Source organism: Trachypithecus francoisi, unplaced genomic scaffold (genome assembly GCF_009764315.1).
Source record: "Trachypithecus francoisi isolate TF-2019V2 unplaced genomic scaffold, Tfra_2.0 Lachesis_group11, whole genome shotgun sequence".
NCBI classification, from domain to species: domain Eukaryota; kingdom Metazoa; phylum Chordata; class Mammalia; order Primates; family Cercopithecidae; genus Trachypithecus; species Trachypithecus francoisi.
Window position 1 is genome coordinate 123,158,151 of NW_022681456.1, and position 16,918 is coordinate 123,175,068.

A 16,918-nucleotide genomic window follows, 5' to 3' on the forward strand; every position below is an offset into this window, starting at 1 on the left:
TTAAAAAGCCATCTGATTTTTCTTTCTTTATTTTTATAGTAAATTGACATATTTTACTTGCATACATTTATGAGGTATCAGGTGTTGTTATGATTTATGAATACTATGTGGAATAATTAAATAAAACTAGTTAACATATTCAAATGATAATATATTAACATAACAAATGTCAGGTAACTTTTTTTTATGGTGACAAAACATTTGAAAGTTACCTTTTCAGCAATTTTGTAATGTACAATACACTAATATTAACCATACTCACAACGCTGTTCAATAGATCTCAAAAAAGCAAAACAAAACTTATTCCTTTGGTCTAATTGAGGCTCTGTACACTTTAACCATCATCTCCCCATTTTTATCCACCCAAACTCTGATGTAAAAATCCTCAGTGCTTAGAAAGTTTCATGTACCAATTTTTGTAAAGATACTTCCCCAGAACTCAATTTGACAGACTGAAGTATGTAGATAAGACAAAAAAAAAAAAAACACAAACCAATGAAAATAAATATGTCTTTATTTGCATGTTTGCAAATGAGAATTCAGTGTTTCCTTTCTCACCAGCTACAAAAGACTTCAGCCTACTGTGTGTAAGGCACACGGCATCTGGATGAAGCTCAGCTGAGTTGTCTTGGGAAATACAGAGATTTTTATGACGAGAGCTTTAAACCCAGCCATTAGCAAATCTGGATGTTTGCTAGTTTAACATTCCCTTTTTAAAGGGAATATATTATTGAATTTTCAAGAAAGATATACATAGCATTTTAGATGAATGCATTAAGAAGTCTTCAGCAGTGATATTAGACATTGGGGCATTCTCTTACAGGCAATGGATGGTGTCATAAAGAGCATATTTACATTCATTTTAGTTGTGGAATTTATCATTGAAAATGCAGGAAATAGTTTCATAGTTCTGGTGAACTGTATTGACTGGGTCAAGAGAAGAAAGATCTCTTTAGTTGATCAGATTCTCATTGCTTTGGCAATCTCTAGAATTAGTCTGGTTTGGTTAATATTTGGAAGCTGGTGTGTATCTGTGTTTTTCCCAGCTTTATTTGCCACTGAAAAAATGTTAAGAATGCTTACTAATATCTGGACAGTGACCAATCATTTTAGTGTCTGGTTAGCTGCAAGTCTAGGTACTTTTTATTTTCTCAAGATCGCCAATTTTTCTAACTCTATTTTTCTCTACCTAAAGTGGAGAGTTAAAAAGGTGGTTTTAGTGCTGCTTCTTGTGACTTTGGTCCTCTTGTTTTTAAATATTTTACTGATAAACATTCATATAAATGCCAGTATCAATGGATACAGAGGAAACATGACTTGCAGTTCTGCTTCGTGTAACTTTACACGATTTTCCAGTGTTATTGCATTAACCAGCACTGTGTTCATTTTAATTCCCTTTATTTTGTCCCTGGCAACTTTTCTTCTGCTCACCTTCTCCCTGTGGAAACATCACAAGAAGATGCAGCACACTGTCAAAGGATCCAGAGACGCCAGCACCGAGGCCCACAGTGGAGTTATGAAAACTGTGATCACTTTCCTCCTACTCTATTCCATTTTCTTTCCGACTTTTTTCATATCAGTTTGGATCTCTGAACGGTTGAAGGAAAACCTAATTACTATTCTTTCTGAGATGATGGGAATGGCTTATCCTTCAGGTTACTCATGTGTTCTGATTCTTGGAAACAAGAGGCTGAGACAGGCCTCTCTGTCAGTGCTGTGGTGGCTGAGGTACAGGTTTAAAGATGGGGAGCCCTCAGGTCACAAAGAATTTAGGGAATCATCTTGAATATGTTAGAAAAAAATAATTCATAAGAAATTCTTGTATGTTATATAAATTTATACTTCCTCAAGATTCTTTCATTGTGTATAACTTTGTGAATTTTACAAAGGTGTGTTTGGAATCAACACCATCCAAACATATCACAAATTAGGCTATATGAAAGTATGTATATTACCATACAGAGAAGAATGTGAATACTATAAAGAGTTCTTATACAAGCAGATAATATAGATTTTGTATCAATCATTAACTTTTTTGAGATTTTTAAATGAGAAACTTATAATGTATGAGATACATGTGTATGTATATATGTGACACAGTTACTAAAAAATAGACTGCTTAGCCTTACATCTCAATCTGGTAGATAAAGTACATAAAAGAATATGGAATTTTAGTACCTATATTAAATATTTTTAGTTTTTGTATAATATTTAGTACCTGATTAACATGTATGCAAAAAAGTAATTTGCTTTGTTTGTTGAATTAGAAGTCGGCTGCCTTACTAAATGATCACATTTACTTTGCTCATTCTCTTGTCTTTGCAGATAGAAAATTATATCATCTGCATGTAGTGATTTATAATGATTATTTTACTTTTCCATTTCACTACTTGTAATTCTTTTTTTTGGAATCAGTTGTATAATGAAATGGTTTCAACATTCAAAGTGTTAAGTAATTGTGATCGTAACTGCTGTCTTTGCAAATGGAGTGTTTTCTAATGTTTTAACACTAAATATAATACTGACTCTAGCTTTGAGATAAATTCTTTTAAAAATAATCTTCAGGGAGAATATTTGTTTCCTACATTCCTGTGTGTAGTAGTATAATAAAATCTCTGTTAAAAGCTATCAATTATTTTTGCTGTTTATTAAGATGATCATACTTTCGCTCTCCTCTGACCAATTAAAATAATACTTGTTAATGGTGGTACACAAAACAATGATATGTCTTCTAGTCTATGCATTCTAGATTTAATAAAATACAATATATGTATTCATACACACACACACACACACACATACACACACACAGAGAGAGAGAGAGAGAGACAGACAGACAGACAGAGAGAGAGAGAGAGAAAATTACAACCTTAGAGGCAAATTGGAATTCAGAAAGTAGCTGCAAGGTAATGAGAGGTAATCTCCAAAAGGAGAAAATAATCCCAGTTTGAATAACATGAAAAATTGTGTCAAAGAATTGTATGCCAGAAGATAATTGATTCATTTTTTCGAGGGCTAAGAAATGTAACTTTAATCCTGAATTCTTTGCTAAAAATTTGTTCTGGGATTTGAATTAAATAATAACATTCCCCTCTCCCCTTAAAAAAAGACGAGGGCTGTTTACTAAGCATACCTCTTCACTGAAAATGCGACTAACCAATCTGCTTCAGAAAGAGTGTTATGGACTGACTTGTTTGTCTCCGAAATCCATGTGTTGAAGCCCACATCTCAGCGTGACTATATTTGGATGTGAGACTTTTAAGTAGGTAGTTAAGGTTAAATTAGGCCATACAGTGAGGCCCTAATACAATAGGACAGGTGTCTTTATGAGAATATGAAGAAACAGGCATCTGTGGGCACAGAGAAGACACAATGATGTATGATTCCATTTATACACCATTCTAGAATATGGAAATTAATCTATAGTGACAGAAAGCAGATCCATGGTTGCCTGGTAACTGGAGGTTTGATAAAGAATGAGCAGTGGTAAGTTGGCAGAATAACACAGGAACATAAAGGAAACTTTTGGGGGTAATATATACGTTTGGTACCTGATTATGGTGAAGGTTTCACATGTGATGAGTATCACGTGGTGAGACACTCATGAAATTTTACACTTTATATCTGTACAACTTATTTCATGTCAAGTATACCTCAAGTGGCATATTAGAAACAATTCAGGAGGAAAACTGCACACAAATATGCATTCTGAAAAACCTCTTTGCAACTTTAGAAGAATCAAATATTATTTCCTATTCTTATTTTTTTATCTTAGCCTGGGCCTTATGTTTGCTGGAATAAAATATGTAGGAATTCTTGTTGTCTTATCCACCTTACTGGTTTGTCTTCCCCAATAGTAAGTTTTTAAGGGAAGAATGCTGCAGGGGTGTGTATGTGTATGTGTGTGTGTGTGTAGGAGGGGGATGGGGATAGGAGAGCAACAGCAGAGATCTCCTCTGAAGTGAGTTCTAGCTTTCCTAGGGCCTAGGTTCTGTTTCATCATTGAATGTCTCATGAAAATTCAGTTTCAGAGCCTGCTCCATGACCCCATTTTCATTCTTGCAGGAATTGGTGTGTTCCTCAAATTCAGCTCAATATCCTGGAAGATGCCAAGCCTGTAATGTCCATCCTACCTCTGCCTGGGTCGTGTATTGGGGCTCCTATCCTTGAAAGTTTTTTCTTAAAATTTCCCATTTTTGCCTCCTTAACTCCTCGATCTGGATCCCTACAAATTCAAGGATAATATAGACAACTTTACAGGTCTTTGCTGATATAGTTTACTGCTCCCAATTGCTTTAAAATTTTTCTTGAAGAAATAAGAATATATTGGGATTTAACTCCACTGTGTTGTTTAGGAAACCTGTACATACTTACTTTGGAGTAAGATTTAACAGCCATAGAACAGATGTTGCTCAGCAGAGGTGTGGGGAAGCTGAATAAAACCCAACCTTTGGTAACTCTAGGGGAGTGGGTATTACTGAGTAGTGGAGAAGTGCAAAATGAGGACAATTCATGTTCTGCAGATGTTCCCCTGCTTTCTCAATATTGTCTGTATCTGACCCACAAAGAGGCTGCTGTGTGGGATTAATATGGAGTTCTATCAGTTTTCATAAGCCCTATAAACGGTTCTGAAATGTTCCTGGATATTTTCAGTTAAGTATTAGAGAATGTCAAGGGTAATTATGTTTTTAAAATATTTTGATATCTAATATTTTTAATGTCAGGAGAAGCTTAATAAATATTAATGAAGGAAGAAAGAATTAATTATTAGAAAATCAAAGGTTTTGAATCCATATGATTTCCTGAGCCCTATATTCTTATTGCCAAAAAGACAGCAGTCATTCCTGAACAATAATCCTATAAGGTTGTTCTGCAAAGTGTGTGTATATGGGAACTTGCAAACAACTAATTGATAAATAAATGTAAATTATCAGCACTCAGCATTCAGGAGTTATGGCTTTTCTGGATTCATTCAGTAAATTTCAATGCTTTGAATTATAAGAGCTTTGGATAAACTATGAAAATATCCCTTCAGTCTTCCCTCAGCATTCCTCAGTGGAGATGATTTTAGTGCTCAATATACTCCATCTACTAATTTACATATTTGCTATATGTTATACTTCTATGCATTGAATTTTAATGTGATTGATAACAATTAAAATTCATGAGCAAATTGTGAAGAGATTAGATAAAGCAAACATGCACAACGATGCAGAGAAGTGTCTTTATTTGTCTATTAATAATGAGAATTCAGTTTTTTCTTTCATCATGAAGTATGAGAAATTTCACTTTATGTTAAGAACATACAGTATCTGGACTAGAATGCACATAACTGTCTGAGGCAAAATAAGCTTTTTAGGAAAAAAGCTATGTGCCCATTTATTAGTACACCTTAGTGCTTTCTACTTTCATATTGAGCCTATAGTTTTTTTTAAAGGAAGAAATTAACTGCACATCTGATAATAAGTATGCATGCCATGCACATGTGATAGATGAAGAAATTGTCAGCATTGAAGTTAGACATTGGAGCTCTCTCTTTGCAGCCATGCTAACTGCCTTGCATAGTATCCTCACTATAATAATAAATACAGAATTCCTAATTGGAATTTTGGGGAATGGATTCATAACACTGGTGAATGGAATTAACTGGATCAAGATGTGACAGAGATCTTCGAATCCTCACTGCTTTAACTATCTCCAGAATTTGTCTGATTTTGGTAATGACAGTGAGATGGTTTATAGAGGAGCTGTAGTTATCTTTACAGATGAGCAGAAAGAAAGTTATACTTGCTATTGCTGGGAATGTGGCTTATTTTTTAAGCATCTGGTTTGCCACAAGCCTCACCCTCTTTTATTTTCTCAAGATACTCAATTTTTCAAATTCACATATCTTCACTTGAAGCACAGAGTTGAATTGGTAATTTTGGTCATGTTGTTAAATCTATTTGTCTCATTGCCCTTTAATCTTTTTTTTTTTTTTAAATTTTACTTTAAGTTCTAGGGTACATGTGCACAACATGCAGGTTTGTTACATATGTATACATGTGCCATGTTGGTATGTTACACCCATTAACTCGTCATTTACATTAGGTATATCTCCTCATGCAGTCCCTCCTCCCTCCCCCTTCCCCACAATAGGACCCGGTATGTGACATTCCCCTTCCTGTGTCCAAGTTATCTCATTGTTCGATTCCCACCTATGAGTGAGAACATGCAGTATTTGGTTTTCTGTTCTTGCGATAATTTGCCCTCTAATCTTAGCATGGCAAACACGTTTCTAAATATCCGGGTACATCCATGTGAAAGAAATGTCACTTCAAGTTCCAAAAGCAGTGACAGTGTAAACTTCATAAAACTGATTATATTTACTCTTTTCTCTATCCCTAAATGTTTTTCTCCTGTTAATCTCACTATGGAAATATCTCAAACATATGAAGCTCAATGCAATGGAATTCAGAGATCCTACAGTCAAGGCCAATATAAGAGCCATGATATCTGTGATGCTTTTCCTCTAATTATTTGCTATTTACTTTCTGTCTTTCCTTGTAGTGGTTTTCCATTCTGAGATGATACAGAAGAAACTGGCCCTTATGCTTAACCAGGATACTGCAATTGTTTATCCTTCAGGCCCCTCATTTATCCTGATTCTGGGACACAGTAAGCTACAAAAGGTATCTCTGTTTCGGTGCTGTGGCAGCTGAGGTGTGGGTCAAGGCTGGGAAATCCTCACATTCATAGACCATTCTGGTGACCATCTCATATAATCTAGAAAAAAAATGTTAAAAATTCTTGTGTAGCATTTTGTCTTTCTTTTAGGGTTATTCTACAATGTCCGATATTGAATAATTTTCAAATATTTATCATAAAAATGCTCTTACATACAGTTATGAAATGTTAGTTGCATGTATATGTTTAAAATATTTATACAAACGAAAAATCACAAGAATTACCTAATTATACAAGAATTTTGCCAGCAACAAATAATATAAATACTGCTTCAGTTTTTACTTATTTGGAAAATGTTATATGGGTATGAAAAATACGCATAGTGGACATACACAGTTGACCCTTCAAAAAGGTGGGTTTGCACTGCATGGGTCCACTTACACACAGATTTTCTTCTGCCTCTGCCACCCCGAGACAGCAAGACCAACCTCTTCTTTTCCTCCTCCTCTTCAGCCTTGTACTCAACCTGAAGACAACCAGGATGAAGACCTTTGTGATGATCCACTTATACTTAATGAATTGTAATATATTTTCTCTTCCTAATGATTTTCTTAATAATAATTTATTTTCTCTAGCTTTTTTACTACAAGAATACAGTATGCAATACAGGTAACACACAAAATATGTGCTAATCTGTTTTTGTTATTGGTAAGGCATCCAGTAAACAGAATGTTACTAGTCAGGTTTAAAAGTCAAAAGTAGTAATGGAGTTTTGACTTCACAAGGGGTCAGGGCCTCTATCCTTCATGTTTTTCAGAGTCAACTGTATTTACTAAAATGTAAAAGTAATAATTTTTATGCCTAACACTCTTCAAATTATAAGAATCAATTTACAAATAGTTGTTAGACATTTCTCAGAATCAAAAAACAACCTGTATTTTGCTCACTCTTTCCACCTTACTACCTTTTCATTCAGTGGTTCATTATATATCTGTAACATATATTATAAGATGTTTATAAAATATATAATGTATAATCATTTTATAAATATATAAAATTAGGAAACTGCGAATTTTCCTGGGAATTCATTAATATTTCTCATTATAATTGCAAAATATGTACACAATTCAGATTTTAAAGTATGAATCTCCAACATTTATCTTACTTTGTGAAGGTGTTTTTAAATGTATATTTTATTTGATCACGCACCTCTGGGTGATTGGTGAGTCCAAAAACGAATGACATTAAGAAAAGAATGAGTGAGAAAAATTTATGAAAAAAATGTGAACTTCAGATACATGTAACCCATACCAGGACTGATTTGATACTGGAAAGAAAGGAATTTGAAGTTAATCCAAGTATTGTATGCCAAAACTCATCTAAAATCAAGTTCAAGTAGAGAGATAAATGATAATAATGACCAAAGGTCAATGTTACTATATTTTGAATACAATGAAATGCTGTTTCATTACGTTCTGTGTCTAGAGTAGAATGTATGATTTATCAGAACAGCAAAATTGTTAGTCTTTTCCATTTTTGTAGCCTGATGACCTAAAAGAAAGCCTGGACACAGAGTAGTTTAATAAATATTTAATAAATTAACAGTTGAGTAAACGATTGAATGAATTACATAGAAGAGAACGGCAAGAGCAAACTTACTCCACTGAAACATGAAGCTTGCGTATCACAGCTATTTTCCAGACCTGGCTTATAAATTTATATGCACACTCTCTGAGTTCAGGAATTTCCAGCAGCCAGAGCTGCAAACTCCTCTGGTGCAGAGAATACATCACTAGGGGTAGCCATCACTGGGAAAGAAGCTGTTCTTATAATCGGAAGTGGAAATAAATGAGAATAAAATAATCAGATGCTTACTATCACAATGGCATTAAAAATTCAAAGACTAGGCCTCTTGGTTCCTTTGTGAATGATCATTTTCTTATTATATTTACTAGCTGATTATTGTGTAATCACAAAGATTTTTTAGAAATTGAATTAATAAACAGCTATTGTATTAAATTTTATTTTAATTACAATGGTTTTCCTTCCTTTCCTTTTTAACCTGAGTAGATTCTCGTGTTATTTTCTGGATAGAAAACAAATCTGCATGTGGTGGTAATTTTACTCCTTCCATTTGAATATGTTTATTTCTTTTATGTGCTTGTTTGTCTAATATTAAATAAAATTATTCACTTTCTTTTTTAAAAAATACATATTTTTATTTTCTTTATTATTATTATTATTATTATTATTATATTATTATTATTATTATACTTTAGTTCTAGGGTACATGTGCACAATGTGCAGGTTTGTTATGGATGCAGCTGAAAACCATCATTCTCAACAAATTATTCACTTTCGAATTATCCACAACATTGACAAGCTTTTTCTTTGTGCCTTTTTATTAGATAATTTTTCAGTGTGTTGCAGACACGCAAGGTTAGCAGTTACTTTGAGGTACACCATTTTAATCATGGCCAGAAGGCTAATCAAAAAACTGTTTTACAAGAAATGTTTTTTAAAAAATATATTAAATATTGTCAAAGACAACGTTGGCATCTTTTAAGATGATCATATTTTTTTTTCCTCTGCTGACTTCATTTTCCAAAACAAATAATGAACATTCCTTAACATTCCTAGATCAAGTCTGCTTGGTCGTTTAACTCATATATCATTTTAATTTGTTTTAAATTATTTATTTTTTAAAGTGAGATTTATAGTTATTACTGTTGTTAGATTAGTCATATCAAAAAAACTTTTTTCAATAACTTGGGGTATTTCTCCTTTTCAGCATTTTGTATAAATCATCGTTAATAAGGACTACCTGTTAGTGTGGAATCTTCCATGAAGGTACTTTTGGGTGGAGTGAATATTCTTTATTAAATTTCATAATATTTTACTTAGATATTAATTACTATAACGTGTTTAATGTATTTGAAGATCTCTTTGTATCTAAGTCACTCCATATTGTATATTTGTAAAAACTGTGTTCAGTTTTTCATGTTTGCTTTTCAGAATGTAGGAAAAACGCTCACCTTTTAAAACACTTGTTTAGGCTTTACCTGATTATTCTGAAGATTATCTGTTTCCTTTATTCTTCAAGAATTTTCACAATATTTTGCCAATTTTATTGGATTTTCAAGAAGTTATTACTGTTAGTTCAAAATTTATGAATCATTTCTTCTCATTATTTAATCTTTTAAATTTTCATTAATTCTTATTTCTGTTCTCCCAAGTGTATTTTGTCCCTTTTTTAATTATTTGAGCTCACTGCTTACTTTTTTTCAGTACTCCTGGTTGCATTATAAAGTCATCAATTTCTAAAATGTTTTCTAACTATTGTGTAAATCAAGTCACATCAATTTTCACACGCAGTCAATCACAATTTTATTTTCAGAATTATCAGTAAATTTAAGTTTTCTGTTTGCTCATATGTTTCCATTATTTAAATATTTCAAGGATATAAGTTATTTGATTTGTATTTGACTTTCATTTTTAATTATTTTCTAGGGCTAGGATAATCTGATTTATAAAAGTACTCTATAGAATTCCATTTTATTTTATTTATTTTATTTTATTTAAATAAATTATATCAGAAAACATATGCTTTTTACTTTAGGCTATAAACTTTGAGAGAAATATGATTATAACAGTAAGTCTATTTACTGTATTACTCAAGACATTTCTTTTAAAAATTTTTGTCTTCCATTTGTCAAAAGTGTCTAAACTTCTGCTACAATTATATTCATTATATTCTATAATTTCCAATATTTTCGTTAAGTATTTTTCCAAGACATATACTGTTTTACATATAATTACCCTACAGAGATGAGCGTCAAATATAACAGTTGTAGAATCTATCAAAGCTAGTGGAATATTTAAAAATATGTGGGATGAAGTTTGCATTTTATCAAGTTTAGGTAGCTTAAATAAATAGAAAAAAGAAAGTGTAATTCTGAAAATTATAGATAATAATGATGGTTTAGTAATGGCCACAATTTTTGGACACTTTTCCTATCAAGAAGGAGGTCTGTTTCATCTCCCTTCAAATCTAGATAGGCTCTGCCTTGATCATATGGCATATGTGATGTTTCCAGGTCCAGTGTTCTGATACTGGCAGCATTCCTGCCTTCAGAGACATTCACTTGTGGGACTCAGCCATCATACTGCTGGAATTCCAAGTCACAGAGAGTGCCCGTTGTAGGTGTCTTGATGGATAGCTCATATTAAACATCTCACTGAAAACCTGCATCAGCTGTCAGTCATTGGGATGGACCATTGTAGATGTTCAGCTCATTTGAGCCTTCAGATGACTGAGGTCCCATCCCTCATCTGATGGCAACTACATGAAATAGCACAATGAGAGACTACCCAATAAGCCCAGGCAATTCACAGAATCAAAAGAAAAAAATGATAATCTGCTGTTTTAAACCAGTAATTCGGGGGATGATTTGTAATATAAAAATAGAAACTTAGAATAGATGGAGAAATGAATAAAAGGAACTTATCAATTTAATCTCAAAGCACAAAGAGAAAAAAAGAGAGTGTTAACTACCAAAATTTTAATAAGACAGTAAAAGCAAGTTCAATGCTTTCAGAAATTTTCATGAATTTAAATAAATTTGCTTGATCTATCAAAAGACAGAGAATAAGCGAGAATAAGTGAGAAAACAAAAAACTTTCAAGAGACATACCTAGAGCAGAAAACCACAGTGACAGAAAATAAATGGATAGAAATATACAACATACTAATGAACACAGCGACTGTTACTTATTCCTAATATCTATTATCTTATCGTTTGTTAGTGATAGAATCACACTATTCCCTTGGACAATTTCTGCCACAAAAGCTTTCCTATGTACTTTTTAGCTATGTGAAACTTTGAGTTTGAACGTCCCCAGCAATGCATTACATAAATAGATAAAGCAAAATCCAAACCATGACAAAGACAAACTTACGAATCCACAAATAATGAGGATGTAAGACACAATTCATAAGCTCATATATCAAGCAGTAGTAAGAATGATATGGAATATTTTAAGAATACAACTGGCAAAAATTAATTCAATACTTTTATGTAGAAACCTGTAATTGACAGAAATCTGTACACAACCATTTCAAATACACACGAAACATTTACACATCTAAACCATATACACGCTAACAAAGAACAGATTCCAAGGAATAGATATTACACAGAACATAAAGTAATAAAATGTTAAACTAATCAAAAGTTTGAAAACTAAACTATTCTTTATAACTAAGAAAAAGATAAACGTTTCTAAGTAAAAGATAAATGTTTAGAACTCAACAATGAAAAAAGCTGTTCATAATCAAAATGAAAAAAACAGCTAAAGCTAAGAATACATATCTATTAGCACACGTATATAAAAAAAGTTTTCTAGGTGAATAAGGCAGGTATTCACCTTGAGTTAAGAAAAATGAACAACAGAAAAATTCAAAGAAGGATGAAGTTAAGAGGGAGCTTGTGGGGTGAGGTGGCTCACCCCTGTAATCCCAGCACTTTCGGAGGCTGAGGCGGGCAGATGAAGAGGTCAGGAGATTGAGACCATCCTGGCTAATACGGTGAAACCCCGTCTCTACTAAAAATACAAAAAAATTGGCTGGGCGCGGTGGCTCAAGCCTGTAATCCCAGCACTTTGGGAGGCCGAGACGGGTGGATCACGAGGTCAGGAGATCGAGACCATCCTGGCTAACACGGTGAAACCCCATCTCTACTAAAAAAAAATACAACAAACTAGCCGGGTGAGGTGGCGGGCGCCTGTAGTCCCAGCTACTCCGGAGGCTGAGGCAGGAGAATGGCGTGAACCGGGAGGCGGAGCTTGCAGTGAGCCGAGATCGCGCCACCGCACTCCAGCCTGGGCGACAGAGCGAGACTCTGTCTCAAAAAAAAAAAAAAACCATTGCCTAACCAATATCACAAAGATTGAGAAGCTGTTGGGAGGCACAACTCAGCAAACAGTGAGGTGAAAACTCAGGTGAAAACTTTAAATGGGAAGTCTTAGTTTGTGGACAGAAGGCAAAGCACCAAGGAAAGAACACAGTTCTATGTCCTCATTGCCAAACCAATTTGAGAGGTAATTTGAAGACAGTAATTCTCAAAATCATAATTACCTTCAAAAGTTTGTTAAAAGTACAGTATCTTGCCACCTTGCCCCAGAGTATCTGAATACAAATTAGAAATGGGTTCCTGGACAAGGCAGTATCAAGGGGTTTTCAGTTGATTCATTGGCAAAATAAAGCTGGAGAAATGTAGTAGTTGGAGTCTTTGATGTAGAACAAAGTGGAATACCTGACATTGAATCCTAGATTACTGGGGAGGCTGTATGCCTGCTGTCTTCTGATGGGAGATGTACAGAGTGCAGGATAATGAGGTTGGGGTAAAAACTATGACTACAGGCCCGGTGCAATGGCTCACACCTGTAATCCCACTACTTTGGAAGGCAGACATGGGAGGATTCCTTGACACCAGGAATTTGAGATCAGTTTGGGCAACAGAGTGAGTCCCAGTCTTTACAAAAAATTACAAAAGGATCCTGGCTTTGTGGTTTGTGCCTGTAGTCCCAGTGTATTGGGAGGATGAGCTGGGACGATTGCTTGAACCTGGGAAATTGAGGCTAAAGTGAGCCATGATTGTGTCTCTGTACTCCAGCCTAATAGAAAGAACAAGCCAAAGTCAAAAAAAAAAAAAAAAAAAAAAAAAGACTAGAACAACGAAAAAGATTTTCTTTTTACTTGACTTCATACTCCAGGGTTTCCCTTTCTACAGTGCATCTCCCAGTGTCGAGGGAGTCTAAAGCCTTGCAGTCTCTTACTTTTCTTCCACTCACCTATCACAGTGGCTCCATGCTATATCCCCCAGCGCTCCTTCCCCAATTCCCACAGAGCCAAGTAGAATAGCGATTTGAGCACATATAAGCAATTTTAATCTCTACCATCCTTGATGGTTCACAATATTCTTGGGAAGGGTTTGTAAGACCTTTTGTCTTGCTTGACCCAGGGATAACTCAGGCCTAGTTCAAATCCTTAAAGGAACTGAAATCAGAGGAGAGGAAAGGAAGTGATAGAGAGATATGGAATAAGTGTCTTCATGCAAGTAAGCAAGACACATTTAATTTTATATTCAAGCAGTGCAGACATTGTTCAAAAGTCAGTTGAATAAATATTTGAATTTTAGTTCTCCCCAAAGATCTAGAACAGGGATGGGAGATCTGTAATCCTTCTACCTCCTGTTATCTGTGGAATAAAGCAAACATAAAAGTGTCATTTGGTAACTTTGTTTCAATTCTACCATCAAATACTCAGTTTTCAACCATTTCTCTATTCTACACATTAATTAACAGCTTAAAGGAAATTGCCATACATTTTGTTCAACATACCAGCTATTGATATGCCTTTTTTACATTATTAACTGAAAAATAATAAGCGTCCTTACAGATGTTATAAGATTACAAAACAAAAAGCATCCAAAGGATCTAAATTAGGATGCAATGTGGATGTCTAATGATTTTCTATCAGAACTCTCACCAATTGCCCTGTTTGATGACAAAAATGAACGGGAGCACTGTCACGGTGAAGTACTCTGCAGAAGCTTTCCCAGGCATTTGTCTACTAAAGTTTTGGCTTTCTCAAAATAGTCTCAGAATAAGCAGATGTTGTCATTCTTTGGCCCTCCAGAAAGTCAACAAGCAAAACGCCTTGAGCGTCCCAATAAACTCTTGCCATTACCTTTGCACTTTCCTCATCCGCTCTTCCTTTGACGGGACCACTTCCACTGTGTGATCGCCATTGCTTTGATTGTGCTTTGTTTCAGGATTGTACTGATAAAGCCATGTTATAGCTACTGCCACAGATCTTTGAAGAAATGCTTCAGGATCTTTATCCCCCTTATTTAAATTTTCAGGGAAACCTCTGCTCTTTTCTGTAGCTGGTCTTGTTGCCACAGTTCAGGCATCCACAGAGTGAAAAATCTGCTCAACATTAATTTTTCAGTTAGAATCATGTAAGCTGAACCAATTAAAAAGCCTGAAGGAGGAGGAGGAGGAGGGGGAGGAGGAGAAGGAGGAGGAGGAGGAGGAGGAGGACAACGAGACAACAACAAGGAAGACCGGTGTGGCCATGTGGCCATAGCTGGATCAATTAGGTACAGAGTAGTAAATTAGTTCAGAGACTGGTAGGGCTCCACCCAAAGGAACTTGGCCACATTCAAAATTAGGATTTTGTTCTTATAGTGTAAGAGAGGGGGCCAGGCGCAGTGGCTTATGCCTATAATGCCAGCACTTTGGGAGGCCGAGGTGGTTGTATCACCTGAGTTTAGGAGTTCAAGACCAGCCTGACTAATATGGTGAAACCTGTCTCTGTTAAAAATACAAAAATTATCTTGGTGTGGTGGCACATGCCTGTCATCCCAGCTACTTGGGAGGCTAAGGCAGGAGAATCACTTGAATCCAGGAGGCACAGGTTGCAGTGAGCCGAGATCGTGCCACCACATCCAGCCTGGGTGACAGAGTGAGACTCCATCTCAAATAAATAAATAAATACATAAAGGAGGACACGAACAAAAAACATATTTGTGTAATATGATTATTAAGTAGTTACAGTGAGGAATTGACTCTTGAGAAAAAATAGACTTGCAATTTGGGGTAAGGTAGAAATGAGGCTTGCTTAGATGGGCAGATAGTGATGATTGTGCTAAAAATGGCTGCGATAGAAATGTATTTTGAAGATTGAACTTTAACATAGCATAGTCTGTTTGATCTGATGTAATGTGATGCATGAGCAAGAGTCAAGAATGTCTTGTAGTTGGCAAAATCACACAGATGAATATAGATGCTATTTACCAAGGTGAAACAGAGTTGAAAGACAATAAACTTGTAGCTACAGGAGGGAAGCAGCAGAGGCAGAAGAAACCCTTGGAGATAGTGAGAGATCCCTGGAGATGTTGATAAAGTGTTCCAGGAAGAAAGATATGCTCAAGAGTGATATATTGCTCAGAGGTCAAATGTCAAATGAGATGCAAGACTGAAAATGGATTCCTGAATAGACTGGAATGAAGGTCAAAGATGACCGTCACACAATTGGAGGGCAAAGAATGAAAGGCTCTATAATGAATGTGGAAGAAAACTTGGAGGTGAGGAAACTTGGAGGAAATACCGTCAATATATATTTCAAGAACTTTGCAATAAGAATAGCAGGCAAATAATGTGATAGTAAAGAAATATTAAGAGTTTTAGGAAGACCTTTGTAAAAATGGGAGTTGCTTCAGCAGGCTTGTGCTGATTGAAATAATCCCATGGAGCATACAGGTAAGATTCAGGAGACAAAAGGATATGTGCAGAATCAAAATCCTTGATTCCGCAATGTGATATAAAATCAAGTAGGAAGGGAAAAGATAGAGTCAAGGAGACTCACCTAGGATGACAGGAGAGAACTGGGCTCCAGCTGGATGTGGGTTGGTCAACTTGGTAGCTATTGTGGTAAGATCATTCTGTTCTGATTCTTTTTGAATTTCTTAGTGAAAGCACTTAGGCTATCAGAGGAGACTGTGGCAGTTTTCTAATATTGAGCCATTCTCACCATCCTCTTTCAATATGGTAGATTATTTTCCGCACAGCATTGACTTGTTTATTTACTTCTGAGTACTTTTCCTTTGCAGGTCTACTTGTTTTCATTGATGAGCCTCACAGAACGAATTCTGAAGGAATGTTACCTTTTTTATAATTTAGAAAAATTTAAACTAGAATTATCTGCTTATAGTGATTAACAAATGCAGCAAAAGAATTTTCTGTGTTCATTGACATTGGAGATGACAGTGACAGTTGCTTGCAGAGAGTTTCCTATATCAACATCATTCATTTCTTTTAGGATTTTATATTCAATTTTTCTGACAATTCTTGAGTCATATTTGATAACTTATGTTAAAGTAATATTAATGTCATTGACATTTTTGTATCAGAAGAGTTTTACATCTGTTATTTTTTTCAAAATTTTACACTTCTATGATTAATTTCTCCGTCTCATTTTTGAAGTTTGTATTTTTTTCTTTTTTACTTAATAAAATTACATAATGTATGTATCTTTTATTTTCACTTAAGAACTAGACCTTCCATCTGTTATAAATTAGATTGTGTCTCTGTTTTCTCATTCTAGATATTTTAATTTGGGTGGTACACAAACAAAGATTGATATTATGTGAGCAATATTTCCCTATATTAACCAACACGTTCCTAA

General features: G+C 34.7%; 1 protein-coding gene and 1 long non-coding RNA gene across 2 annotated transcripts; both read left to right on the forward strand.

Annotated features, from left to right (window-relative positions):
• The first annotated feature begins 826 nt into the window (after positions 1-826).
• On the forward strand, positions 827-1,786 carry LOC117090547 (taste receptor type 2 member 14). Its single transcript, XM_033222905.1, has one exon. The coding sequence runs from the start codon at positions 827-829 to the stop codon at positions 1,784-1,786; it is 960 nt and encodes a 319-aa protein (XP_033078796.1).
• A 1,684-nt stretch (positions 1,787-3,470) lies between these two features.
• On the forward strand, positions 3,471-7,296 carry LOC117090571. The gene is made up of 3 exons (XR_004440060.1): positions 3,471-3,592; positions 6,550-6,671; positions 7,180-7,296. It is a non-coding gene; the product is annotated as an uncharacterized LOC117090571 (long non-coding RNA).
• The last annotated feature ends 9,622 nt before the right edge of the window (positions 7,297-16,918 follow it).